This window comes from Protomyctophum parallelum (assembly GCF_964188405.1).
Source record: "Protomyctophum parallelum genome assembly, chromosome: 10".
NCBI classification, from domain to species: Eukaryota; Metazoa; Chordata; class Actinopteri; order Myctophiformes; family Myctophidae; genus Protomyctophum; species Protomyctophum parallelum.
Genome location: NC_139704.1, coordinates 23,693,175 through 23,721,040, shown reverse-complemented (window position 1 = coordinate 23,721,040; position 27,866 = coordinate 23,693,175). Strand labels below are relative to the sequence as shown.

General features: G+C 43.3%; 1 protein-coding gene across 3 annotated transcripts in view; it reads left to right on the top strand.

Moving 5' to 3' along the window:
• Positions 1-25,105, top strand: part of myofl (myoferlin like) — a 45,313-nt gene extending 20,208 nt beyond the window's left edge. For 2 of the 3 annotated variants that reach the window (XM_083775598.1, XM_083775596.1), the window contains 32 exons: positions 50-242; positions 772-927; positions 1,033-1,164; positions 1,336-1,499; positions 2,468-2,582; positions 3,845-3,947; positions 4,527-4,666; positions 5,096-5,260; positions 6,128-6,215; positions 7,304-7,381; positions 8,006-8,187; positions 8,681-8,839; positions 9,240-9,341; positions 10,231-10,392; positions 11,503-11,671; positions 12,462-12,532; positions 13,135-13,149; positions 13,236-13,337; positions 13,897-14,025; positions 15,540-15,695; positions 16,228-16,319; positions 17,368-17,538; positions 18,433-18,581; positions 18,962-19,101; positions 19,558-19,646; positions 19,745-19,840; positions 20,215-20,356; positions 21,508-21,607; positions 21,921-22,108; positions 22,470-22,579; positions 22,698-22,845; positions 23,820-25,105. In XM_083775598.1, coding sequence (XP_083631724.1) covers positions 50-242; positions 772-927; positions 1,033-1,164; positions 1,336-1,499; positions 2,468-2,582; positions 3,845-3,947; positions 4,527-4,666; positions 5,096-5,260; positions 6,128-6,215; positions 7,304-7,381; positions 8,006-8,187; positions 8,681-8,839; positions 9,240-9,341; positions 10,231-10,392; positions 11,503-11,671; positions 12,462-12,532; positions 13,135-13,149; positions 13,236-13,337; positions 13,897-14,025; positions 15,540-15,695; positions 16,228-16,319; positions 17,368-17,538; positions 18,433-18,581; positions 18,962-19,101; positions 19,558-19,646; positions 19,745-19,840; positions 20,215-20,356; positions 21,508-21,607; positions 21,921-22,108; positions 22,470-22,579; positions 22,698-22,845; positions 23,820-23,858 — 4,045 coding nt within the window. In that variant the 3' untranslated portion in view covers positions 23,859-25,105. The remainder of the gene's footprint in view (positions 1-49; positions 243-771; positions 928-1,032; positions 1,165-1,335; positions 1,500-2,467; positions 2,583-3,844; positions 3,948-4,526; positions 4,667-5,095; positions 5,261-6,127; positions 6,216-7,303; positions 7,382-8,005; positions 8,188-8,680; positions 8,840-9,239; positions 9,342-10,230; positions 10,393-11,502; positions 11,672-12,461; positions 12,533-13,134; positions 13,150-13,235; positions 13,338-13,896; positions 14,026-15,539; positions 15,696-16,227; positions 16,320-17,367; positions 17,539-18,432; positions 18,582-18,961; positions 19,102-19,557; positions 19,647-19,744; positions 19,841-20,214; positions 20,357-21,507; positions 21,608-21,920; positions 22,109-22,469; positions 22,580-22,697; positions 22,846-23,819) is intronic. The other variant, XM_083775597.1, reaches the window with a different exon arrangement.
• Positions 25,106-27,866: the final 2,761 nt, after the last annotated feature.

The window sequence follows — 27,866 nt, the reverse complement described above, 5'->3', positions numbered from 1 at the left end:
CCAAGTGAGTTATTCCGAATTAGCTTTGATTAACAAGCGCCCCTGATAGTTTCCAGCTTCCGGAGCTGGAAGGCTGCCAGAACCTGACTGCACTGGACTTGCAGATAAAGAAGTTGCGTGACTGTGCGGCGGCCAGCATGAGGCAGATGGCCGGACGCATAAGAGAGGAGGCTGTTGACGTTAAAGCCACCGTCGGCGACATCGAAGACTGGCTGGACAAACTGAAGCAGCTGGCAGAGGAGGTCAGGATTGAAACCATCCATGATGATGACTCTATACTGTATGAAGCCAAGCTAGCAAGCTATTGGGAAACAATTAGGATGCTGAGATGAGATGCTAGTAACAAACAAAATATCACAATAGAGGGTATGTGCATGCATGAAGTGAGTGGCAAATTGAGTTTGACGTAACATGTAACATTGTTTTATGCAATTATGTAGGACTTTGATGTATGGGCTGTCAAGGCCAGAAAGTAGTTTTTTTGCCACTCAGTAGGCGTTCCCGCATAACTTCCGGGTATGATGATGACGTCATGCGCATACCGGTACGCTCTATTGTAAAATGTAAATGTTTGAAAAATATCGAACATTTGAAAGAATAATGATAGTGTCGAGGAGATACTTCCTTAGCCCTTGACAGACAAAAGGACACACACACACACACACACACACACACACACACACACACACACGACCATCTTGCCTCCTCCTTAACATTCATATGTGTATCCCTCTCTCTCTCTCTCTCCTTCTCTCTCTCTCTCTCCTTCAGCCTCAGAACAGCATGCCAGATATCATCATATGGATGTTGAGAGGAGAGAGACGGGTGGCGTACGCCCGGGTACCGGCCCACCGCATCCTGTACTCCACCTTCAACGAGCAGGCCTGTGGGAAGTACTGTGGAAAGACCCAGACCATCTTCATGCAGGTGCCAGTCCAATCTACTGAAACAAGCGGCTCTCTTCAAACCTTACAGTGGGTTTTACTGTTAAAAAATAAAATAATAATAATAATACATTTTGTTGTTTGTTAGTACCCCATGGACAAGAACAAAGGTTTGAAGATCCCTGTCCAGCTTCGTGTCAACATGTGGCTGGGCCTCTCTGCTCACGAGAAGAAGTTCAACAGCTTCTCCGAAGGAGCCTTCAGTGTTTTCGCTGAAATGGTATCTACAGTATACAACACTGTTGTTTTTGAGTTTCAAAGTCATAGATTGTGTAACTATACATTTTATTGAAAGCAATCCACGAGCATCCTTCTGTGTGTGTGTGTGTGTGTGTGTGTGTGTGTGTGTGTCTCTCTCTCTCTCTCTCTCTCTCTCTCTCTCTCTCTCTAGTATGAGAACCAGGCATGTGTGCTTGGGAAGTGGGGAACCACAGGTCTGGTGAACCGCCATAAGTTCTCAGACGTGAAGGGGAAGGTGAAACTGAAACGGGAGCGCTTCATGCCTCCGCGAGAATGGGAATGGGAGGGAGACTGGTTTGTTGACCCTGAGAGAAGGTAAGCGCATGCACGCACGAACGCGAACGCACACACACACACACACACACACGCACCCACGCACACGCGCACACACGCACACACACACACAGCTGTACGTGCTTTAGGGCTTCTAGAGCTTGAAGTCCACGCATCCTGTTATCAGCGTGTCGTTCAGCGTATAGAACGCTGGGTCACGGTGTTCACATTCACAGACGTGCTCAATCGGTCATCAATCATTGTGTTTTTCCATGCAGCAGCCACAGCCAGCCAGCCATATCAGAAGCACAATCAGAGGAAATGAATAAGCATTTTGGCATTCCCCAAGTACAGTGGGTGAACGAGCCCTCGTTCCCTGGCTGGCCTTCTTCAGCCTCCCTTTTGGGACATGTTTACATTCTTTCGCGGCGGCCCCATGTGTAAATAATAAGGCAATAAAAGCCTCATCTTCCTGAGCACATAGCTGCCCTGTGAGTCACACACGCGCGCACAGCCGCAAACGCGCACGCACGCACACACACACACACACACACACACACACACGCACGCACGCACACACACACACATTTATGTCCACACAAAGGAGATGTCCACACAAAGGAGACACAAATTATTATAGATGCATTGGAGTTACACTTACAAATGTAAGTGTAACTCATGGCATGTGCTTTCAAGGTACAATAGGCATGTCACTTAGTACTCTATGGCAGGGGTTCTCAACGTTTTTGGCTCGGGACCCCCGGAAATGCTTTGGCCATGTCTCGCGACCCCCCCTCCCCACCACCAAAACAAAGTAACATCTCCACCATATGACGGCTGCCAATTATAGCAGAGAAAATAGACACCACAATACTTTTCCAGCCTTTTTGCCTCCTTTTTGGGCATCCCAAGTTGTTGGAACCCTCTAACAACCAGTCTGTGCGTATTATGCCCTATAGGCTGACAAATATAAAGACAACAACCTGTGCTGTGTATGTGTCTCCATTCAGCCTGCTCACAGAGGCGTGTGCAGGACACACCGAGTTCACTGACGAGGTTTTCCAGAACGAGACGCGTTTCCCTGGCGGGGACTGGAAGACTGCATCAGAGCCCTACACTGATGTGGTGAGTCAGTGGTGGAAAAAGTACTCAATTGTTTTACTTAAGTAAAAGTACCAATACTGCAATTTAGAACTACTTCGTTACAAGTAAAAGTACGGAATTGAAAATGTACTTGAGTAAAAGTACAAAAGTATCGGCATCAAAATGTACTTAAAGTACTAAAAGTAAAACTCATATTGCAGAATGTCCCATTTCACAAGTTCAAAATGTGTACAAAATCTATTGAAAATAGCAGATCCACAAGCCCACAATGTGTTGCGTTGTGATGCTGTGAGCTTGTAGATCTGCTATTTTCAAATGGCCAAAATGTATAGGGTTGAAGTGGTTAATGTATGTTTTCTTATCAAAATTAAAATCACCAAAAGTAACTAGTAACTAAAGTTTTCAAATGATTGTAGTGAAGTACAAATTCTGTCTCTGAGATGTAATGGAGTAGAAGTAAAAGCACTGGAAGTTGGAAATACTCAAGTAAAGTACAAATACCTCAAAATTGTACGTAAGTACAGTACTTAAGTAAAAGTACTTTATACCACTGTGAGACACGCATGCACGCACACACGCACACACTCGTTTCTCTGCCAGGGAGTGGAAGCCTGCAGCAGAGCCCTACACTGATGTGGTGAGATGTTTGATCAGTACTGTACTGTACTGTACTCAGTGTACTGTATAAACACACACATGCACGCACAACCGCCACCACTTCCATGATGCTTCTGTAAAGAAATAGACAAAAGCTAACTAGCTTTTTTCCCCCATGTCATCTGATCCCCCCTCCCTTATTACGTTATTTACTCAAAGCAGGTGTTTTCTTTCGTTATTCTTGTTGTGTCAATACATTAAATGTGTTTCATTTAATTATCTCAGACAGCCAGACAGGTTTTTTGCCGTGGCCATATATCATGAACACAAAATGAATCATTATGTTGAGGGGCCGCTGTAGAGTACACTTCCAAAAGCACTTTCACTTCTGAACACAGAGCGGTGCCACGAATGTGAAAAGTTCAACCGTACTATGCGTTATCCCCCCTGCTTCCTCGAGGCGCTGACAGCTGCCACGGACGACTTCCACTGCCCTGGGTAGGCATCCTGGCCTGGCAGAGATATGCACTCCACTGAGTGGGCTTTAGGCATGTCCCGCCTGCCCACATGTGACATGACATACAACTCAAACTTTACATAGTAGATTAGTAGATCACGTTATTGTCCAAAAGTGCAAGATGCCCATGTATTTTAATAACAATTCATTACATTTCTATTTTGCGCAGAACGGAGAAAAGGCCCGGAGCCCAACAGAGTTTGAATGTCCCTCAGGATGGAGTTGGGAGGACGAGTGGAGCTTTGACAGCAACAGGGCTGTAGATGAGAGAGGTACGATAGGAAATATGATATATATTCATATTATATGTACAATGTATTCCTATGTGTGTACCACACATTAAGACACATACAGTATGTGGCCAGATTTGACTGAGAGCCTGCCATCCCGCATTTTTATCCAAAATGAGTTAATAGCACAGGCAGACTCTTCACATACGTACTAGAGCATGTCTGAAATAAGTGTCAGCTGAAATCAACATGTAAATATGAAATAAATGCTTAAACATGTAGCTAGGTGTAATGTTAGAGACCACAGAAGTGAACCTTTCAAGCCTGTTTTCTCAACTCGCTGTTTTCTACAAGACATTACTCTTCAAGCCATATCTCCAAAATTGGTGGGTCAAACTGAACAACCAATATGTCAATTTGAAGCTATGATTCCCTGCTTTCATAGGACATGAAATAACGAAAGTTCCAAAAAATACAATGGCAGTCCCTCAGTCAAACATATATTATTCTTATGTTTTGCATTATGCGCAGTACGTATATGTGCATGCAAACATAAGATGAACCTAAGATATTGCTGATAAAGTTAATTGATCCCCCATCATGTGTATTTCCTGCCACCAGGCTGGGAGTACGGAGTCACCATTCCCCCCGACGATAAACCCAAATCCTGGGTGGCAGCGGAGAAGATGTACCACGTCCACCGTAGGAAGAGACTCGTAAGACCGAGGAGGAAGACGTCTGACTCCACAGTTGTTATCGAGGTGACGAATAGATATAATAATAATAATAATAGGCAGAGCGCCGTAGACATTGAGTCAGTGTTGTTTTTGGCAGCAAAGCTTTGTTTTAGTCAGTCTTTTGAATAGCTTTCATTTAGTTTTAGTCACATTGTAGTCAGTCACCTGGAATGTTTTAGTGTTAGTCTAGTTTTAGTGGACTAAATATCATAAGATTTTAGTCGACTAAATCTACAGTTGGTTTAGTCGACTAAAATGTTTTGACGAAATTGTCAGTATATTTAGTCTTAGTTTTAGTTATCATAGCTTAGTTTTTATTTAGTTTCCATTTAGTTTTCGTCAGTGGAAAAAGGTAGTCGACGAACATTTTTCGTCTTAGTTTTAGTCGACGAAAACAACACTGCATTGAGTACAGCCTTGTCATTCTCCTATTGTTTTCCTCCCCTTCTCCAGAGGCGGGATCCAGGCGAAGGCTGGGAGTACTCTTCTCTGATTGGCTGGAAGTTCCACAGGAAGGAGCGCTCGTCGGACACGTTCCGCCGCCGGCGCTGGCGTAGAAAGATGGAGCCGTCGGACTGCATGGGAGCGTCTGCCATCTTCAGGCTGGAGGGGGCGCTGGTGGGTATTAGCTGCTGTGGTGTGCAGTATTGTACGCAAATGTGACCAAATGTTTTAATGTCATATGAAAGCAGGGAATCATAGCTTCAAATTGACATATTGGTTGTTCAGTTTGACCCACCAGTTTTGGAGATATGGCTTATAGAGTAATGTCTTGCAGAGAAACAGCGAGTTGAGAAAACAGGCTTGAAAGGTTCACTTCTGTGGTCTCTAACATTACACCTAGCTACATCATATTTCATATTTACATGTCTATTTCAGCTCTGACACTTATTTCAGACATGCTCTAGTATGTGAAGAGTCTGCCTGTGCTATTAACTAATTTTGAATAAAAAAATGAAAAGCTGGAATTTGCGCGATGGCAGGCTCTCAGTCAAATCTGGTCACAAATATTGATTCTGTAGGACGGGCCGTCATGTGAGTAGGGAGCCCGTCCTACAGTACTGAGTCGGTCGGCTGTAGGACAGGCCGTCATGTGGGTAGGGAGGGAGCCACGAGCTGGCCAGATGTATGGAGAACCGGGATGACTATAAAAGCACTATACAAATGCAATGCATTATTATTATTATTATGACTGGAAGCAACGATGGAGGGCTCGTCTGAGGACGACCTAGAGAGAACGCACTGTGAGCTTGTACAGTAAATTGTCTATTCTTAGCAAAGGTCGGGTGTCGAGGGGAAAAAGGAGGTTATCAAGTATATACCTCTTAGTCTTATACCAGGAAGGGCCCTTCTGTTGTGCTCACACACATTACATTAGGAGACGGAGCCATGTCCTGTCCTGAGTGATTTTCTACTTTGTGTGATTTTGATCATGGCTGATGGAAAGTGCTTCATTAAAGTGTCGCTCTATTTTTGTGCTCGAAGGGGGTTGATGTTGACGAGAAGACCAGTAAAAAAGATGCAGCCAAGCTGTTCGGTGCCAACACACCCACGGTTTCCTGCCACTTTGAACGTAAGTATTCTCGCCAGTTCCATTTGGCTGGCACTGATTAAACAAGACTGCGGCCTCGCTCCACTTCCTTCCAGGAAGGCTGACCCTAAATTAAGATACAATACATTTTTGCTAATTAGCCCCTGTATCAAGTCTTCTTTTTTATTATGTATTTTATAACACATTTCAAACACAAATATAATACCCGAGACATGACATATACACAATTACACATGATACACAAAACAGAAGGAAGATGGAAGGCAACAACATGATTTTGGGAGGCAGAGAACAACGATCTCTTACCACCCACTTTCAAAACAAACATGGGTAGATTCTCCTTCTACAGCACTGCCACCCAAGTGTGGAATGCTTTGACTCCCTCCATCAAAAAATGCAAATCACTGGCAAATTGTCACTGTCATGATTATGTATTGAACACCCAGGACCTGTATTCTGTACTGTTTACATTTCTGCCAATAAAGTATTCAATCAATCAGTCAATCAATCAATCAATCAATCAGAGTATGTTTTGCACACACACTCCCTGGTTGCCAACGATGAACCTCTGCCCCAAATTTTCCAGAACGGCCTGTTATAGCGCCACCAGGAGACCGACTTTTGAAAAACACATTTTTGGATATTACTCCCCCAGATTCTGTCCCGCAAATCATTACACAAATACACACTATCTCTATAGTCATGTGTTCAAGATGGATCTGTCCGATATTTCAGATTCCATCCTAATTGGCTAACATTGTCTTTCAAAGTTTGCAGGATTGGCCCGTTTTGAACAAAAAGCCTCAAATAATTTACGTGAAATCTTTCACAGACTTTCGTACTAGGCTGAGGAATATATCCCACCCTTTTCACATTGGCCTGTTATAGCGCCACCAACAGGTGGATTTTTGCAAAACATATTTTTGGAACAAAATGCCTCAAATCATCCAATTGCCATGTACGTAAGAAGAAATGTCACCCTTTTCACATTGGCCTATTATAGCGCCACCAGGAGGCCACAACCTGACCTGCCCTGGTGGAGACCTGTACCCCGAGGGGCACTTTTTCTAGTTTTAATGTTTTAATAATACACATCATCTCCCTTTCAGGATCGTATATGTATCATCTGAGGGTGTACGTGTACCAGGGCAGGAACCTCTGTGCCATGGACAAGGACAGTTTCTCAGGTAAAAAAAATAAAGCAACGTAAACGATCAGTTTGTTGAAGCAATATGAAGCAAGGCTTTTTCTCACATTCATCCTGCCGGTCACACGTATCAGTGGTGATTTTGTCGACTAAAACTAAGACACAAAATGTTCGTCGACTACCTTTTTCCACTGGTGAAAACTAAATGGAAATTTGAAAATGAAAACTAAGCTATGATGACTAAAAATGAGACTAAATATATTGACAATTTAGTCAACAAATAAAAACTAGACTAAAATGTTAGGAAGGGACTAGTACACTTAGTTGCATGCCGGAAATAGCAGATCTACAAGCTCACAACATGTTGCAGCGCGACACGTTGTGAGCTTGTAAATCAGCTATTTTCAGCAAGTGTAATATCAGCCATTACGACGGCATCAAGGCTCGCCAAAATACATTTCAGTCGACTAAATCAACTGTAGATCGAGTAAAATGGTATGCTATTTAGTCGACTAAAACTAGACTAACACTAAAACATTCCAGATGACTAAAATGTGACTAAAACACTATTCCACAGACTTTGACTAAAACTAAAATCAAAATGTGCTGTCTAAAAACACGTATGATAACCATATTACGCTGGTCTGTCTGTTCCCCTATGCAGATCCCTACGCCCATGTGTCATTCCTGCACGTCAGTAAGACCACCGAGATCGCCAAAGCTACCCTGAACCCCACCTGGGACCAGACGCTGATCTTCGAGGACGTTCAGATCTACGGAGACCCACAGGCCATCGCCCACAACCCTCCCAACGTGGTGCTGGAGTTGTTCGACCAAGATCAAGTGGTAATGTGCCACCTCAAACACTTTAATGCTTCCAGTTTTATCAGCGAACTACTGCAGTATAGTATACAGTATGAAATGTTGTTTCCTGTTACTGTCAGCAATGACATTCCACTTTGTGTGAATTCCTCTTTCGCAAAGTGAATTATTTTTTGTGAATTACTGTCTACTGTTGGAGACAGTCCCGAAACCAGGGACTGTTGAAGATGTTTTCAAATGGAAAGCTGCTAAAGGGTAAAGGCCTTTGTCCACTGCACATTGCACAAGCTTGTCAGAGGAAAATCAGCTTTGGAAATATAGCTACCACCCCTACATTTGTGTTAGTTTAGTTTTTTATTATTTTTATTATTACTATTATTACTAAAGCTGCTAATGCCTGAGGAGCCGACTAAAATAAATGTAACTCCCAAGGACCTGTAAACAAGACGTAACAAATTACAATAACTTGAAACTTGAGCTCCATGGGTTTTATTTTGTCTCATCTTTTCTTGTCTAGGGTAAAGATGAGCCAATGGGTTGCTGCATCTGCCCTCCTGTTGTGAAGCTGAACCCCAGTGTGGCCGTCAAACCCAAGCTGCTGTGGTTCCCCGTCACCAGGAAAGGTCGCGGTGCTGGGGAGATGCTCGTGGCCGCTGAGCTCCTGCTAAAGGACAAGGTACCTCATCCCCTAGCGCACTTCGCTTCACTCCCGCTTGTATTCCTTCTTGATGCTACTTTGCAAATATACCTGTATGTTGGTTACTTGTTCTCTTGTTTAGTTTTCTGTCACAAATGTTAATAATGTGATTTAGATGTGCATTTGCTTACGTTGCATCCAAGCTCCTTAGGAGCTTCTATGTTGTTCTCTCGACACTGACCTTGTTAATTAACTATAGATCATGCTTACGATGCTGTTTGTGATTTTGCACTTAGTTGTAAGTCACTCTGGATTTATTTTTCTACAGTATGAAACCGTAACTGAGCTGAAGCTTCCGTTTCAGTCTGAAAATTTAGAGAATTGTGAATCTTAATACTTGGGGGAAATGCGCTAACTTCCTGCTGCTTTGCACCTGCAGGTGACAGAAGGAGACCTGCCCCTGGTGCCTCCCAGGCGGAGAGAGAATCTGTTCATGGTTCCTCAGGGCATCAGACCCGTGGTGCAGCTCACTGCTATCGAGGTACGGTATACGCTACACCAACCAAGCCCCCGAGACCCAGGAGGGCTGGCCGAGACCCAGGAGGGCTGGCCGAGACCCAGGAAGGCTGGCCGAGTGGCCAACTCTGTATCTATTCTAGGCCCTATAAGAAATGTCGTGGTCACGTGGCTCATACTCTGATGGGTTCACTCCATGCATGGCAATTTGTGACGTTGGGCCTTAAACAGAGCATGCATGGACATTATTGAGCTTTGTGTGACCTTATTGGGCTCCATTTTCGTCACCGCTAAACCCCTTATCCCTAAACTTTTTTTTTGTACTATTTTGCAAAACATTTTTGAATAGTTAAAATGGCCAGTCTACCAGCTCACAACGTGTCAATGTAGAATTGCTAGTTGAACTATTCAAAAATGTTTTTCAAAATAGTAAAAAAAGGGCAAAGAAGTTTAGGGATAAGGGGTTTAGCGGTGACGAAAATGGAGCCCCTTACAGTATGTGAACACCTGGAAGTGTACAGTATGTGCTGTGTGAGAAAGTTCCAATGAAATGAATGACCATGTCATGTTTCAACGCTGCCTCCATTTCTTTTATATCTCCCTGTGACACTTATCTGCCGCCCCTGAATTGCCTGATAACTTGTTTTTGCACCACACTTGCATGACCAGACAAGTCCAGCCCTACCCTATAAGCTATCAGACAGCTATAAATAAGAAATGAAAAAGAAAAGATTGAAATCACTGCTCTGTCTGTTGTGCCTGTCTCTCATTTATCTAACCCCCATGGCCCTGTTTTATTACATTCCTGCCTCTGTGTTCATACTTGAACTGTGTGTGTGTATGTGTGTGTGTGTGTGTGTGTGTGTGTGTGTGTGTGTGTGTGTGTGTGTGTGTGTGTGTGTGTGTGTGTCCAGATCTTGACCTGGGGTTTGAGGAACATGAAGACCTACCAACTGGCCACGGTTTCTTCCCCCAGCCTCGTAGTGGAATGTGGCGGTGAGATCGTTCAGACCGCCGTCATCAGGAACTTCAGGAAGAACCCCAACTTCCCTGGATCCGTGCTGCTCCTCAAAGTGGTACGCACTACTGTCCAGTGGTGTTTTTGTTTAGTCATAGTCTTTGGACTGAAACTTAATTTAGTTTTAGTCATATTTTGGTCGCCTGGAATGTCTTAGTGTTAGTCTAATTTTAGTCAACTAAATATCATGAGAATAATTTTAGTCGACTGAATCTACAGGTGATGACTAAAATGTGTTTTGGTGGGCCTTGATGCCGTCGTAATGACTGTTTTTACACATGCAACCAAGTATAACATGACTTATACTGGATCTCTTGTCCACTAGTCCCTTCCTAACATTTTAGTCTAGTTTTTATTTGTTGACGAAATTGTCAGTACTGTATATTTAGTCATAGTTTTTGTCATAATGGCTTAGTTTTTATTTCGTTTTTGTCAGTGAAAAAAGGTAGTTGACGAACATTTTTTGTCATAGTATTAGTCAACGAAAACAACACTGCTACTGTCCCTGAGCGCGTGTCCAACAGTTGCATGTATCGTTTTGAGGGCAACATAAACGGGTTGCAAAAAGCACGCGTCAAAACTGCCGCCTCCATTATTTTCCAATGGACCTTTCCCACTTTGGCAATGTCACTACAAATGTCCTGTTGTTCGTGCTTATGTTGGTGCGCAGCTTGTGTGTGTTTCCCTTTACACATCTAGATATTCAGCGTATCCCCTCACATACAGTAGGGCTGTCACCATTACACATTTAAGTTGACGATTAATTGTCACGCAGATAATCGCGATTATAACGATTGAATTGTGTTTGGTGGCGTTGAACATTAGAACAAACAGTATGAATAAAGAATACATTTCTTTTTGCCTGGTAATAAGAAAATGCACGGGGCAGATATGACAAATAACTGAAATGTACAAAGAAATGACTGACATTCCTTATTTTTATATTCAAGAAAATAGTGGAAATAGCTGATCTACAAGCTTACAACGCATGACAAAGTGATGCGTTGTAGCGAATGCGTTGTAAACTTGTAGATCAGCTATTTCATCAAATCATTTGAGAGATTATCTCAAATAATTAGCGATTTGACGATGTAATAACTGTGACAGGCCTCACCCTCACAGTCTTTCCTCTGCACACACACACACACACACACACACATACACGTAGCTCCTGCCCAAAGAGGAGATGTACACCCCTCCCATCGTGCTGAAGGTCGTGGACCACCGACCGTTCGGCAGGAAGCCCACGGTGGGTCAGTGCACCATCGACTCGCTGGAGGCGTACCGCTGCGACCCGTATCGCCTCAACAGCGATGTCGCCATGTCTGCTAGCAGAGGTAATGTCCCATTACTTGTCCAACAGATGTCCCATATTCCAACTCTTTGCACTTTCCTGACCTTTTCCTGGAGGTTTTCTGAAAGTGCATGTTTTTCCCTGCAGGTTTTGTTTGCTGATTATTAGTCTCACTAATTCTACTGTTTTGCGACTGAAAAGAAGTGTCACTTACTCCTTCACACTTCTAGCATAGGAACTCTTATCTATTCAGGGATTCTGAATAGAATTAACACAACGCCTTGGAAAATGCCCTCTTTCTCACTGACAATGCACTGATAATCTACTGAATTGCCAATGGCAGGATATATAGTATGTGAAGTTCTCAAACAGCACATTTGTATGCCTGCTCTTTGCCAGACACTCACCGCGATACACAAAGCATGTACTGTTTTTGCATGTAGTGTTAATTTTGACAGCAGATTTTTATATGGTTTTGGTCGTTCGGTGTAGTTTTAGTTTTAACTTTTAAGCTTGTAGATCTGCAACCACACACAACATGACTTTTATCTTTTAGTTCGACTAAATCTCTTCTCCACCCTAACATTCTTATGCTGGTTTTTATTTGTTGGACATATTTTAGTCTTACTTTTAGTCATCATAGATTGGTTTTTATTTAGCTTTCATTTCGTTTTCGTCAGTGAAAAAACGAACGACACTGACTGATCCATATTGACTGGATGCCAGACACACCGTGATACACAAAGCATGTACTGTTGACATGCGAGCACACGTACTGTAAAAACGCACCGGATGCATACAATATTCATCATTTAATTTCCTCTCATCATTAGTGGCCATGATGTCAGCTCCCCAGGGAGACATCGTCATCGACATCGAGGACCGAGCCGTTCTAAAACTTCAGGTAAATATTGCACCTGTCACATGGAGGCAGATCTTAACACCCTGAGCGCACAGGACGACGTTCTCCGCCTTTTCAATTAGTAACGCCCAGCGCCCAGGTCGAAAATGTATCAAAAGGACGGAGATTATTGATATCAAAACCAATCGCATCGCTCCACAAGCTGGGAGCGTCTGTTGTGCAACATTCGATGTTGCGCAACAGTGGGACGTCATCGGAAATGTTCCCCCCCTGTTTTTCTGACGAGACCGAAAATCTTAAAATGTTATTAACTCTTGATCTAAATCATTCTGTCCAATTCTGAGCAAAGATTATGTGTTAGACGGCCCACCGCGGTCCCGTCGCTGGTCGCGGTAGAATTAATACCTCCCATTGTTGTCGATCGCCTCGAGAGTGTTTTGACTGAATCTAGCTGCTTCAGTCACATCCGGGACAACATCCGGTCCGTCGGTAAAAGTGCTCCGCTGCTATAAATCGCTGGGTGCTATGATTTAATGGATTAAATAACCCCGGGCGTTTGGGGTGTTAACCAAAGGTTGATATTTTCCACAATCCCTTATTCATAAGTAATAGTATCCCATCCATGTTTTCTCTCCTCTGTGCAGGTGCAGGAAGAAAAGGTAAGACATATACATGGAAACTTAGAAGCAAACTAAACTAAACTAAAAACAAAAACTAAGTGTGCTCTAACTGTCCCATCTTCTAGGATGAGGAGGAGGCAGTGGACTGGTGGAGTAAATTCTACGCCTCCATCGGAGAGCGGGAGAAGTGTGGACCTTACCTCAGGAAAGGATACGACACCTTACAGGTGAAGACAAGACACATCACACTTCTACCAAAATGTATAGTCTGAAGACACATCACACTTCTACCAAAATGTATAGTCTGAAGACAAGACACATCACACTTCTACCAAAATGTATAGTCTGAAGACAAGGCGCTCGATAACGCCAGACCGACCGTGCTGCGTTCATAAGAAACCACATCTTCTTTTCGCCAGGTGCTTGAAAAGCGCCTGGACTACATTCACTACTGCCTCTAGTAGCGACCAGTGTTGTTTTTGGCAGCAAATTGATTTTAGTTTTAGTCATAGTCTCTTGAATAGTTTTCATTTAGTTTTAGTCACATTTTAGTCACCTGGAATGTCTTAGTGTTAGTATAGTTTTAGTTGACTAAATATCATAGGATTTTAGTCGACTAAATCTACAGTTGATTTATTTGACTAAAATGTATTTTGGCGGGCCTTGATGCCGTCGTAATGGCTGATTTTACACTTGCTGAAAATAGCCTATCTACAAGCTCACAAGCGTGTGTGTGTGTGTGTGTGTGTGTGTGTGTGTGTGCACGTGCGTTGGTGTGTTTCTCAGGTGTATGACTGTGAGTTGGAGGAGGTGTCAGACTACCAGGGTCTGACTGATTTCTGCAGCACCTTTAAACTCCAGCGAGGGAAGACTGAGGAAGATGAGGATGACCCCTCAGTGGTGGGAGAGTTCAAGGTGATGAAGACGGACACATTTAGTAGGAAATCTGACACTGTCTTGTGCACGTCGTTGTATCTCGGTTAAATCCATGGACTGGAAGTCCTGACTCTGTCCTGTTCATCTCCTGGTTTGGAAGTCCTGACTCTGTCCTGTTCATCTCCTGGGTTGCGGAAGTACCTTTTCTATATGGTCATCTTAGAATGTTCTCTTATAATCATTGTGGTCCGAAAATGAACAAACCGTCTCTGCGATAATATTGTCAGGGAGGTTGCTCCGTATCATTTACGACACTTGGTCACTCATATTTGATACAGTCCGTTTCCGATAAAACATGTATTATTTCTGCTGCAGTAACATTAGCGTTTTCTCGCCATCCGTTGATTCTTCATATCCATACGATTGAAAACCGCCGGGATCATTTGTTTATTTTTGGAACAGTTCTTATTTGATGCGTTCGGACAGTTCGGATTGACTACTGCAACAGTATACTCAATGGCACCACCTCCAAGTCCTCAACAAACTACAACACGTTCAAAACTCCGCTGCCCGCCTGCTCACCAGTACACGCTCCAGAGACCACATCACACCCATCCTCCACGACCTACACTGGCTTCCTGTCAAACAAAGAATTCACTACAAAATCCTGCTCACCACCTTCAAAGCTCTCAATAACCTGGCTCCCCCCTACCTCTCCGATCTTCTCGAACCATATGTCCCCCCCCCCCGCTCCCTCAGGTCCAGTGAAGCCAACCTCCTGAAGGTCCGCAAGGCCAAGTACTGTACCTGGGGGGACAGGGCCTTTTATGTTTCGGCCCCCAAACTCTGGAATGAACTCCCCAACCATCTCAGAGCTGCTCCCTCTCTCCTCTCTTTCAAAACCTCACTTAAAACCCACCTCTTCAGAATAGCCTTCCCCAGTTGAGGTCTCGTTTATCTTTTTATCTTTTTAACCCTGTATCTGTTATGTTTTAGCTTTGATCTTTTTTCTTAATAAAGTCTGTTCCTGGTGTTCCTATGTAAAGCGCTTTGGGTATTTAGAAAAGCGCTATATAAATCTGAGCTATTATTATTATTATATATATATTTTAAAAAAAAGTCTACAGGAATTCTGGATGGGGAATACAAAAACCTGGTGGTCGTCATTTCCTCGTATTTCTAGTTTATTTAAATAATGTCATGCCCATTTCTCCAGTGCATAGCCTACTGCAGGCCTGGTTGAATAGATTTAGAAGACATTTTGAAGGTTTTGCTACCGATATGATCCCTTATTTAATGTATTTATATGGAGAAATCCCTTCATTTAACATGCATCTCTATGGGGGAGAAGGACAGCTTGTCCTATTAACTCGCTGCCTATTGGACAAGGACACGTTGGGGAGGGACTTAGCAAGGGCTAATTGCCTGTTTATAGCTACTGTTCCTGGCATCGGTCTGCCCTCTGGTGGTGCTTCTTATGTACTTCAACCTGCTGGTGTTTTTCTTAATGTTGTTGCTGACCGGTCACTCTGTTCTGTGTTTTTTTATTCCAGGGCTCGTTCAGGATCTACCCCCTGTCAGACGACCCGGGTGTGCCGGCTCCTCCCCGTCAGTTCAGAGAGCTGCCTGAGAGCGCTCCTCAGGAGTGTGTGGTGAGGATCTATGTGGTGCGCTGTGTCGACCTGCAGCCCAAAGACACCAACGGAATGGTGAGACAGGCCGCTTGTGTCTAAAGTTGTTGTTGTTGGAATATGAAAATGAACATCTAAACCCGTCCCCTCGATCCAGACAGTCCTGCATCAGATGTTCTGTGTTCTCAAGTAGGGATGCTTCCGTATGGCCGTAGGAATAGTTTCTGACCATCACACATATACAAATACTAGAGGTTCCTTTATCCAGACTCTTATCACCATGTCTCATGTCTGATGTGTTTTCAAATAGGGATCATTGACATTATAATTGTGACTGTCCATAGCAAACCAATGTACTGTTTTTGTTTTGTTTTTCTATGTGATTATATGTAGTAACTTGACTTCCAAGTTATCATGTAGTTATTTCAGATAATATTCCTCCAAACAAACGTCTGACTGAGATGGGCTCAGAGGACTAGCTGTATCATAAATAGACTGACTGAGATGGGCTCAGAGGACTAGCTGTATCATAAACAGACAAAACACAGGTTGACGGACGCTATGAAAACGGACATATTTCAGCATGTCCTTTGCTTTGTCCGGATTCCAGTGTGACCCCTACATTAAGATCACTTTGGGAAGGAAGACAGTGGACGACAGAGATAACTACAAACCAAACACCCTCAATCCAGAGGTTGGCAGGTGAGACAGTGATGTTTATTTTTTTCTTTTTATCACACAATTTTGCAACCAATTTTTTCACCCAGTGTCAATTATCTAATGTAATCCTGGGCGCTACACTTCCTCTGCTAACCTGGGGGGGCTGCGGACTGGCCTCATGCTTCCTTCTATGCATGAGGAGTCCAAGCTGCTTCTTTTCACCTGACAGGGGAGAGTTTCCCCGGCCGGACGTAGCACGTGGAAGGAACACCAGTTCCTTTCCCATCCATCAGGCAGCCCGGCTGGCCAGGGGGAGGTAGTTTTAGAGACCAGGATTACTGCATGTTTTTTGTGAGGGTACCTACCCTAGGGGACACGGGGAGAACATGCAAACTCCACACAGAAAGGCCCTTTCACCAACCCCGCCTCAGGTATGGGCACTGATGACGCGGAGGAGAGAACACGCCCACAGCGTCCCCAGCTGGAATCGAACCCAGTACCTTCTAGCTGTGAGGCGACAGCACTACCGACTGTGCCACCTTTGACAGTGATGTTTCAGTGATGTGACAGATCGTTTTATTTTTAAAATTATTGTTACCGTACGTATACTGTACTGTATCGTCTCTGTTGCGTGGAAACCTCATCATGTCCAAAAACTGTTACTTTTCAGGATTCAAATTCCAAAGCTTGTGGATCTGCTACTTTTGATGCTGACACGCTGTAGGATGATGATCACGTTGGCCACCAATTTACGAGAGAAACCCCCCCCCACAAAAAGTTAGAATATGGAGATAAGAGGTTTCTGCCCGACAACACAGGTTTAGAAAAGAAAGTATAGGTCGCTATTGTCGGTATCAGCTGGTAACACGCCTGTCGTGTCCCCCGTAGCAATGTGCTATAGACCCCTGGGAGATGGATTTCTGGTGTGTAGCGCCACACCTACCATCAGCTCCCAGTACTTACTGCACCCAAGCTGTACTGAGTTGGCGGTGCCCGGGATCGAACCAAGAGCTACCCAGAGACACTAGAATTTACACATTAGAAACGAGTACACATTGCGTCTTATCATGTGTCTTTCCTCTTTGTCCAGGATGTTTGAGCTGTCCTGCTTCCTGCCCCAGGACAAGGACCTGAAGGTGGCCGTGTACGACTACGACTTACTGAGCCGCGACGACAAGATCGGCGAAACGGTCATCGACCTGGAGAACAGACTTCTGTCTCGCTTCAACTCCTACTGCGGCCTGCCACAGTCCTACTGCATGTGAGTAGAGAGAGAGGGTTCAACTCCTACTGCGGCCTGCCACAGTCCTACTGCATGTGAGTAGAGAGAGAGAGGGTTCAACTCCTACTGCGGCCTGCCACAGTCCTACTGCATGTGAGTAGAGAGAGAGGGTTCAACTCCTACTGCGGCCTGTCACAGTCCTACTGCATGTGAGTAGAGAGAGAGAGGGTTCAACTCCTACTGCGGCCTGCCACAGTCCTACTGCATGTGAGTAGAGAGAGAGAGGGTTCATAACTCCTACTGCGGCCTGTCACAGTCCTACTGCATGTGAGTAGAGAGAGAGAGGGTTCAACTCCTACTGCGGCCTGCCACAGTCCTACTGCATGTGAGTAGAGAGAGAGGGTTCACCTCCTACTGCGGCCTGTCACAGTCCTACTGCATGTGAGTAGAGAGAGAGGGTTCATAACTCCTACTGCGGCCTGCCACAGTCCTACTGCATGTGAGTAGAGAGAGAGGGTTCATAACTCCTATACTGCAACCTGCCACAGTCTATACTTCCACAGGGTCGGTGATGTATCGCGTAGGCAGCACGTCCGCAAGCTCAGCATGCGTCACGGTCTATATGACTTGCACAACTGAACTGTTACCGGCTCAGTTGTGTATACTAGATGTGTACATGTGTAGTTAGTACCACAAACACATGAATTCAATGCAGATGAACTTGGATATATAGCGTCTGGGGTTTCCAATACAACTGGGGCACTTCTCCGTCTGTGCCCAAATGTTATTTGAATATTATTCTTTCAGAGCGAACGTTTTTAACTCAAATCTTTGCTTCTGGTTCTGGGGGGGGGGGGGGGGGTCACTGGAACAACTTATGTTCAGATAGGGTTTGGCGGAAAATGTTTGAGAACGACTGACATTTGTTCTCAGCTCTGGGAGCAACCGATGGAGAGACCAGCTGAAGCCCTCTCAGATCCTCCAGAACCTGTCCAGGCTGAGAGGAATCCCAGCTCCACGCTCGGAGGCAGACGGCAGCGCGCTGTCCTTTGCAGGGAAACAATACAGCCTGCAGGACTTTGGTACTGTCATTTTTAATACAGTATCCTTGATCTTAGATTTTGCTCCACTTTTCAAAACATGCATGGATATATAATCATCACCATGTTGCAATGACTACATATCGTTGCTCTCGGGAGGATACCACCTTACCACCTAACTTTTATTTAAATAAATCTGTGCTAGTGAAAAGAGTTTTGTACAAATCCTCTGAACTCCATTGGACCATTGGATAACACTGCTAAAAATCTCACAGAATACAATGGAAAACAACGAGGTACATGGATAATTGGAAGGAAACTGGAAACTGACAAAGGCAGAGAGACACTTGACTTGTAGCGTGTTGTTTTTGTGTCTGACCGTGTGCGTGTGTGTGTGCGTGTGTGTGTGTGCGCGTGTGCAGAAGCTACCACAGAGATCCACCAGCATTTAGGCCCGGCCAGAGAGAGGCTGGCCCTTCATGTTCTCAGAACTCAGGGCTTGGTACCAGAACACGTGGAAACCAGGACCCTGACCAGCTCCTACCAGCCCACACTGTCCCAGGTTAGCAACACACTGGAGTTTAACACATTTTAAAACATTCTAAGTACCACGTTACTTGGAAATAATCATAACAAACCTAGGATATCGATGTAGATTCGCTATACTGATATATGGAAGCCTGGGCCATATACATAAACTGACCACGAGTTGCCTAACAATAGCTGGCATGCCAAAAAACTTTCCAAATACTGCTCTGTTTCGGCTGTTATAGGCAGTTTGTCTGTGTGTGTGTGTGTGTGTGTGTGGAGAAGAAGGTGTATATCCTTAGGTGTCCATGAACTCTTAACCTCGTTATATAAGTTTCCCTGTAAAATTAATTGTAATTTGCGGAATCAAATAAAGAACTAAAGTCATAGACGGACCTCATGGACGGATACTTTATTGATCCTGATTAGGATCCTGAACTCCAGATGATGATCAATCATGTTGATAGCCTGTGTCACATGCTGTACGTAGGGCCGAATCCAGATGTGGGTGGACATATTCCCCAAGAGCATGGGCTCGCCTGGACCTGCTGTCGTCGTCACCCCACGCAAGGCCAAGAAGTAGGATTCCAATAATGACACGGTCAAAGTTTAACAGCAGAAATAAGGTTTCTGTGATGTTGTCGAGGATTAAACACAAAGTGCATGTTTTGAAACAGGTACACCTTGCGAGCCATCGTTTGGAACACCACCGACGTCATACTCGATGAAAAAAGCATCACTGGAGAGGACATGAGCGACATCTACGTCAAAGGGTATACGCGATTTTAACGCAGATTCTGTTCATGTACTACTAGGGCATTAAGCAACTAGTCGACTATTCAACTAGTCGACTAGTTGATAAGAAGAAAAAAAAAAATCTTTTTTTTTTCTTTCTTTTTTTTGCAGGCCTCAAGATCAGGTAGATTATAGTTAGGCTATAGTCACCAATGTATGTATGTTTTTTTTTTCTTCTTTTTTACAATAGGTAAACAAACGGGTAATAAACAACTAGTCGACTAGTAAACTAGGCAACTAGTCAACTAGTAAAAATGACTAGAAGTGAATGCCCTATCATGTTCACTTTTCTTTTTTTTCATACACGTGGTCGGTCACACTGAATCAAAGATGGCTGTGCTGTGTTCACCAGGTGGATGGACGGCAAGGAGGACGACAAGCAGAAGACTGATGTCCACTACAGGTCCCTGGACGGAGACGGAAACTTCAACTGGAGATTCGTCTTCGAGTTTGACTACCTGCCCGCTGAGCAACTCTGTCTGTTCTCACAGAAAGTAAGCATGTAATCATAGAACAGTGTTTTCCAACCCCTTTCATTTCAAGGCCCACTATTTATTCGGCTTTTGAGCCACGGAATCGTCGGATAGGATTTTGTCCACAATGCCAAACGTTTATCAAAATATATTTTTTCTACATTCTCTAATTGTGTAGACTTCTTGTAAATAAAGTAATGCAGGTGTTTAACAATAATGAAACTCTTGAGAGCGTAAAATGAAACCAAATGGGTCCATTTGGTTTAATTTTACGCTCTTTGGTTTCCATTTTACGCTCTTCATTTTACGCTTTTCATTTTACGATCTATAAGGGTCCATTTGGTTACCAACTCTACCAACTTTCAAAAATAGCAGATCTACAAGCTCATAGCGCGCCACCGAGTGGCGCGATACGAGCTTGTAGATCTGCTATTTTTGAAAAATCGAAGAGACTTTTAGAATCTGATCTCAGGTCAGAATGGGTTAATAATGAAACTGTCAGGATGTAATAGACATTTTTAGAATCTGATCTCAGGTCAGAATGGGTTAAAGTACCATGCCAGCCGTGGTGGAAAGTACATTTACTCAAGTTTACTGTACAATGTTAATGTATTTGTACTTTACTTGAGTATTTCCAATTTCCAATACTTTTTTTTTTTTTAATGTTTTTTTGTGGCTTTCGCCTTTATTTTATATTTTTATGGAGGGATAGACAGTAGGCTGACAGGAAATGGGGAGAGAGATGGGGGGGAAGACATGCAGTAAAGGCCGTCGGGATCGGGAGTCGAACCTGCAGCACACTGCCAGACTGGATTACCAGCCAAGGTGCCTGGACCGCTGAGCCACGGCCCAGGCCAATTTCCAATACTTTTACTTCGACTCCACTACATCTCAGATCCAAATATTGTACTTTTACTACACTACTTGAGTACTTTTTCCACCACTGCATGCCAGTCTTATCTTAGTAAAACATAGAAGTAAAGGGTCCTTGGCCTGATGTGAAACAAAGTTGACGTGTTAACTGTTAATCAGTTAATGCATTCATAGCCTACAATATGGCTGAAGCTGTGATATGCTACTGAGCATGCACGGACAGTAGAATGATCCTTTAAGACTTGTTATGGTGTGGTGACAAAATAAGAAAGTCGAAACTGTGAACTTTCTTCTTTCAGGACCATTTTTGGAATCTGGATAAAACGGAATCCAGGAGACCTCCTAAATTGATCGTCCAGATATGGGACAATGACAAGTTCTCCCTGGATGACTACTTAGGTAAGGTCCCATCATAAAGCTATACAGTGGAAAAAGGTTGGGGGGGGGGAGTATACCATAACTATTGTGTCCGATCGTATTGTGTCCAATCGTGATAATATGTACAAATCTTTGAATAAATAATCTTCCAAAGCGAACATTTTTAACTAAATTATTTGCTTCTGGCGGGGTCCCTGGAACAACATATTTTCAGATGGGCGTCGGCGGCCAATTACATATAATTCTTGTGGTCCTTGACGTGATGATTTAGAAGACATTTTGTAGAATATGATCTCAGGTCTAAATGGGTTTTAATCCACATCTCTGACAACAGGAGCAGTCGAGCTGGATCTTCTCCATCTCGTTCCTCCTGCCAAAAGCCCAGAGAAGTGCAGCCTGAAGATGTTAAACCCAGGATGTGTCGGTGGCAAAGAAGCACCGTCCAACTCTCTGTTCTCTCAGAAGTCTGTACGAGGCTGGTGGCCGTGCGTCATCCAGCAGGACGGGAAAGCTGTGCTTGGCGTGAGTTAACCCATTCTGGGCGGGAACCCCTTTTGGTGTTTTAAGCGTTGTTATACTTTAGTTATTGAAAAATAGCAGTTAGTTTCCAGTTATTGAAAAAGCTCATAGCGCGGCAACGAGTGCCGCGCTACGAGCTTGTAGGTCTGCTATTTTTTTTTTATTGTGAAAATGTGGCGCAAATCTTTGAATATATATTCTTTCAGAGCGAATGTTTTTAACTAAAATCTTTGCTTCTGGGGGAGTCTCTGGAACAACATATTTTCAGATGGGGGTCGGTGGCCTAATACAGCTAATTCTGGGGGTCCTTCACATGAAAAAGGTTGAGCACCACTGAATATCACACTGTTTGTGTGTTTCACAGGGGAAAGTGGAGATGACCATGGAAATAGTGGAGGAGAAGGAGATGGAAGAAAGGCCTGCTGCGAAAGGCAGAGATGAGCCCAACATGAACCCAAAACTGGACGCTCCCAAGTAAGGCGCACTCGGCTCATTAAACCAATTACAATTAAAGTGTAAAATGTGCAAACAGTTTATTACAGTATACAGAGTCTGAATAATTTCCCCTCCACTTTGTGTTTCTGTTCACCAGCCGTCCAGACACGTCCTTCTTCTGGTTCATGAGTCCCTGCAAGACCATGAGGTTCATCGTCTGGAGAAGATTCAAGTGCATCTTCATCGTTGGGATTATCCTCCTGCTGGTCCTCTTGTTCCTGGGGATCATGTTCTACTCTCTGCCCGTAAGATCAAATATTATTATCCCATTCTGGACGGGAACCCCTTTTGGTGTTTCTAGCATTATGTTATATACTTTAACTATTGAAAAATAGCAGATCTACAAGCTCGAGCTTGTAGATCTGCTATTTTTGAAAAATCTTGAAAATGTGGCGCAAGTCTTTGAATATATATTCTTTCAGTGTGAATATTTGCTTCTGGGGGAGTCCCTGGAACAAACATATTTTCAGATGCGGGTCTGCGGCAAAATACAGATAATTCTGGGGGTCTTTGACCTGAAAAAGGTTGAGCACCACTGACATAGAAACATAGGTTATTCAGATAACTGTTAGGATTTAGAAGCATTTCTTTTTAGAATCGGCCTCAGGTCTAAATGGGTTATATACAGTACACTTAATATTCTATAACACATATTAGATTTATTTCTAATGTTATTTAACCAGATTTAGCATCAGTAAAGGTGGTTGCACAATTTCTTTCGCTGCATTTTGCGGACCCGGAAGTTAGTAGGCTATCAGTCAGTCTGTCACAAACACCACTAGACCCCACTAGACACAGACAGTAGAAATTAGTAGGCTATCACTATAGCTATCAGCCTGTCACCAACACCCCACTAGACACAGACAGTAGAAATTAGTAGGCTATCACTATAGCTGTCAGCCTGTCACCAACACCCCACTAGACACAGACAGTAGAAATTAGTAGGCTATCACTATAGCTGTCAGCCTGTCACCAACACCCCACTAGACAGCTGCGGAAAACGGACAAAATCGACCCTGATCCGGAAAAAAAACTTTATATGGACGAAACATTCGTGGCAGTGTGCAAACGTGATTGACATACAGTACAGTAAAGTGAAGTGGATTTTTTTTATGTCCGTGTTTCCAGTCCATTTGCTGAGCTTGTTCGAAAAATGAATTCAGGCAAACAATAGTTGTAATTAATTATGTAACTATTAAATTGATTATTTGATCCCCAGAACTACATCTCAATGAAGATTGTGAAACCGTTCTCATGAGGAGCACTGCACTACAGAGAAGCCTTTTTTTTCTTTTTCTGTGGGATAATGGGTCTTCATCATATAGACTCCAACTGTCCGCCGTGGGAAATATGCAACAATGTTTTCTCAGCCTCCAGTGTTCATTGGCTGGTATTTTCTCTGATAAAACCATTGCTGTCTTTTCTTTGCACTCATTGTATTATTGTACATGATGCTGCTGCATTTCACTATCTTGCTGCTTTGTTTTGATAACATTTCACAACAGTGTCATTAATTATGTTAGGGGTCCAAGCACTGAAGGTACTGTTGGGTTTGTAAAGATTACTCTTCTGTTCTGTCCATAATTATTTCTTTGCTGGATGTGAGCAATTGTAAGACTAGCCTGACCTAAGCAGAGACATTTCTGGCCTAGATGGGAGGGCCGCGGCTCAGAAAAACGCGCACCCTGATTGGATCTCATCGATCTGTCCGTCACCCCCGGCCCCTCCTCTCCCCCCTAGTGCAGCGCTACGTCACATCATTTAGAGTGACGCCTACGCGGAAGGGTTGACTCCCACTTTTAGACTGGTTCAGCCCACGGCTTTTTCCAGGCTTTCATCTTTCGCGCAGACGAAATGAAAGCCTGGGTATCGAGGCTATTGTAAGACCAAACATGACCAAACGTGGTTAGATGGGGCCAAAGTTTCAGCCCAAATGCACGTGAATTGGCCTCATGGTGATGGCAACTTCATGTATTGGCCTGTATTCTGATCTGTAGGTTATAAAATCTAAATGTATTTCTCACTGAATTCCAATTCGGACTTGCCAACCATGTATGCATGTTGAATGTCTTCAAATTACGGTAGTCAAAAGGTTATTTTATACTTGAACACACTTTATCATCATACAACATAACACTGTAGAGCAGGGGCTAGCAAACTTTTTGAAATTAAGTGCCATTTTGTTATTTTATAGATGTAGGGGTCCCGAGTTGGTGTTGTAGACCACACTCTCGCACTGCATTGTCATACATTACCGTTGTTTACCGGCATGTAATACCAATGGGGTAAGGATTTCGTGAAACATTGTACAGTATGTGTTTGTGTGATTTTTTTTTACAGTTGTGTTGACCTATAATTGAGTGTAGGTGTGATTTGAGATATATCTCGTTTAATCACATTAAGCCTTAACGTATTAGCCATTTTTTACTATTTTCAAAAACATTTTAAAATTGTGAAAATAGCCGGCCTAGATCGAGAGCTTGTAGATCGGCTATTTTAAGTTCATGCATGTAGGGTTTTTAAATTCAAATCTGTCCCTCCCCCCCATTTCTTCATCTTCTGAAAGTTATGAACTCTAGATTTTTATTCTGTACTTAAACCTTGTTATTGCCTCTATTTATAATGACAATCATTTTAATAAACATTTTAATTTGTATTTTCTTCTTTTGTTGTCGTATTTTTCACATGGCGTGGATGATTTATTACACAAAATGGGACTGCAGATTGTAGCGATACTTATGGTAACAGTCGTGGGTGTTATTTTTGAGATATAGACTTACTGTAGGCAGCTCGACTATTGGATCTGATTAGTATTACTACTATCTGAAACAATCAGATATAAGCTACAATCTTGTAGATCTGCTATTTTCAAAGGATTCTTACACATTCGGTATAATGAGTACTTTTACTTTAAGGTACTTCAAGAATATTTTGATGCCAATTACTTTGTACTTTTACTTGATTACATTTCGAATTACTTGTAAGTTATAACAGAGTATTTCTATAGCCTACTGCAGTATTGATACTTTTACTTGTGTCAGTACTAAAATGTCAGTACCTTTTCCACCACTAAAAATCTAAACATGAAATGCTTTACCAAACTGGTTTGAGAACCACTACTAAACACCAACAGTAGGGGGCAGCAATACGCCGACCGACGGGCAGTTTTTCTAGTCAGTCTGCCGAAAACTCAACGTGAGAAGGAAACAACATTTACACTTCAGCAGCTTGAACAAAGCTGTGAACAAAACATCCAGGTTCTTAAGGTACTGTGACGATTAATACACGACTACTTACATAATATACCCCGGCAAAAAACAATTGCTAAATATACCCAAAAGAATAGTAAATTGTGCCTCTGTTGTCGGACAAACGTGGACAAAAAACGCACTCTGAACTCAGACAGTTGCTCGTTGCATCGTTCCCTCAAAGCAGCCACAGGTGCGGTGCTTTTCATGAGCTAGTTCAGTCTTCAACCCTTTTCATAACAATGAAGTAAATGTCCATTATTTATTCGGCTTTCGGAATTTGAGCCACGGACCACCATTTGATGACATTTGACCACAAATTCCATGCAGTATTTACTATCAGGAAAGATAATTTATTGTCTTTAGTCTATAGTTGCTGAACAGTACTACATTCCAAATGTGGCACCTGGAGCCAAATACTGTGGCTTTAAACAGACAACATCAAAGTGCTTGACTTAAACCTCTAAAAGGCTCTCTTTTAGCAAAAACACAAGACCCTAACTAAAATGAATTGGACAGCCAACTACTAGTGCTGTACGATTCTTGCTCAAATGTAGAAATTAGATCTCATTCGATTAATAATGCTAATTGCCACTACATGTTACTGTTGTCATTTTGATGTCTGCCAACCACATAGGCCTACATAATGGGGTATCATACAAATAACAACAAACAATTCTTAATGAAAGAATATATATATAAAGATGCTGACACACTGGTTCGGTATAGCCCCTTTCGGGACCCTACATAAAGCTTTTCTGAAATTTTGATGGGTCGAACAAAATGTCAGAAACTTCAGTACCATTGGGTTCTGCTTGGAGGGCTAGTTCGGTATGTACTATCACGGTATGTGTTGTTTTTGGAAATAGGTACTGTTGGATAACATAACATCAGCCTGCTCTGCTGCCCCGAAACAAACATCTCAGTGTGAGATGGACATCAACAGACCCAGGAGACGGGATGGGAAGTGTGTTCATTTTGGCCAACTGTCAACATATTCTGAGAGTGACTACCTCCACCAGGTAATTGCTGTCAAAGAAATAGTCAAGTAAATCCTTTCGCACGCCTACTTCATGGTAAATGGTGCACTTTAGGGTTGTCCCGATCCGATCACATGATTGGAAATCGGGGCCTTCATCCAATTGTGCATTATATCCACCCATTCACACACCAATGGCGGAAGAAACCAGGCAAGACACAAACCTGCTCATCTTGAGCAATTAGGGGTTCAGGGGATCGAACTGGGAAGCTTCCGGTTCCCAAGCGGCCGCTCTACCCCTGAACCACTGCCGCCATTGTAGCCCACTGCACTGTAGCTCTGAAAAGGTTTACCGGTATTAGAGATGGATCGTTTTGAAAGCACTGTTGTTCAGCTCCTCATTTTGTCCATACATGTACATACATACTGTACATACATACATACATACATACATACTGTATGGGCACGACATTTTCTTGGCAGAACGTGCACTCTCACAAGACCATCAGACAAGCCTCAGAGGTGCGGGTGGCCCAGGACGTGGAGATCAGTGCTCTGAGGGACCAGCTGAGAGCCGTCCAGTCACTGGAGGCCGAGATCGAGGAGATCCTGGAGGGAAGAACACAGCAGGTGACAGATGCGCAAGCTCACACACACACACACACACACACACACACACTATGTTTTTCAGTGTAATTTGGGGCAGCTACAGCTGTCGATTATTTTCTTAGCGATGATTCTATCGTTTTAGATTACTCGAATAATCGGGACTAATTAGTTTTTGTCTGATTAGATTCACTTTATTGTCACTTAGATGCACTGGTTAGTGTGAAAAATGTACGCTCCAATCCAAGAAAAATGTGATGAAACGACCTGAAACACTCAATAAACTATAAGTCAATTAAAGTGCATAGTAAAAATACAGAGGCTTATTCATAGTCCAGTTTTCGGTGAAGAGGTGACCAACATTACATGATGTCATGTGTGAGGTCACCGCTCACACAACGCATCTCTCTGTTTTTACTAACCACCGTTTTGG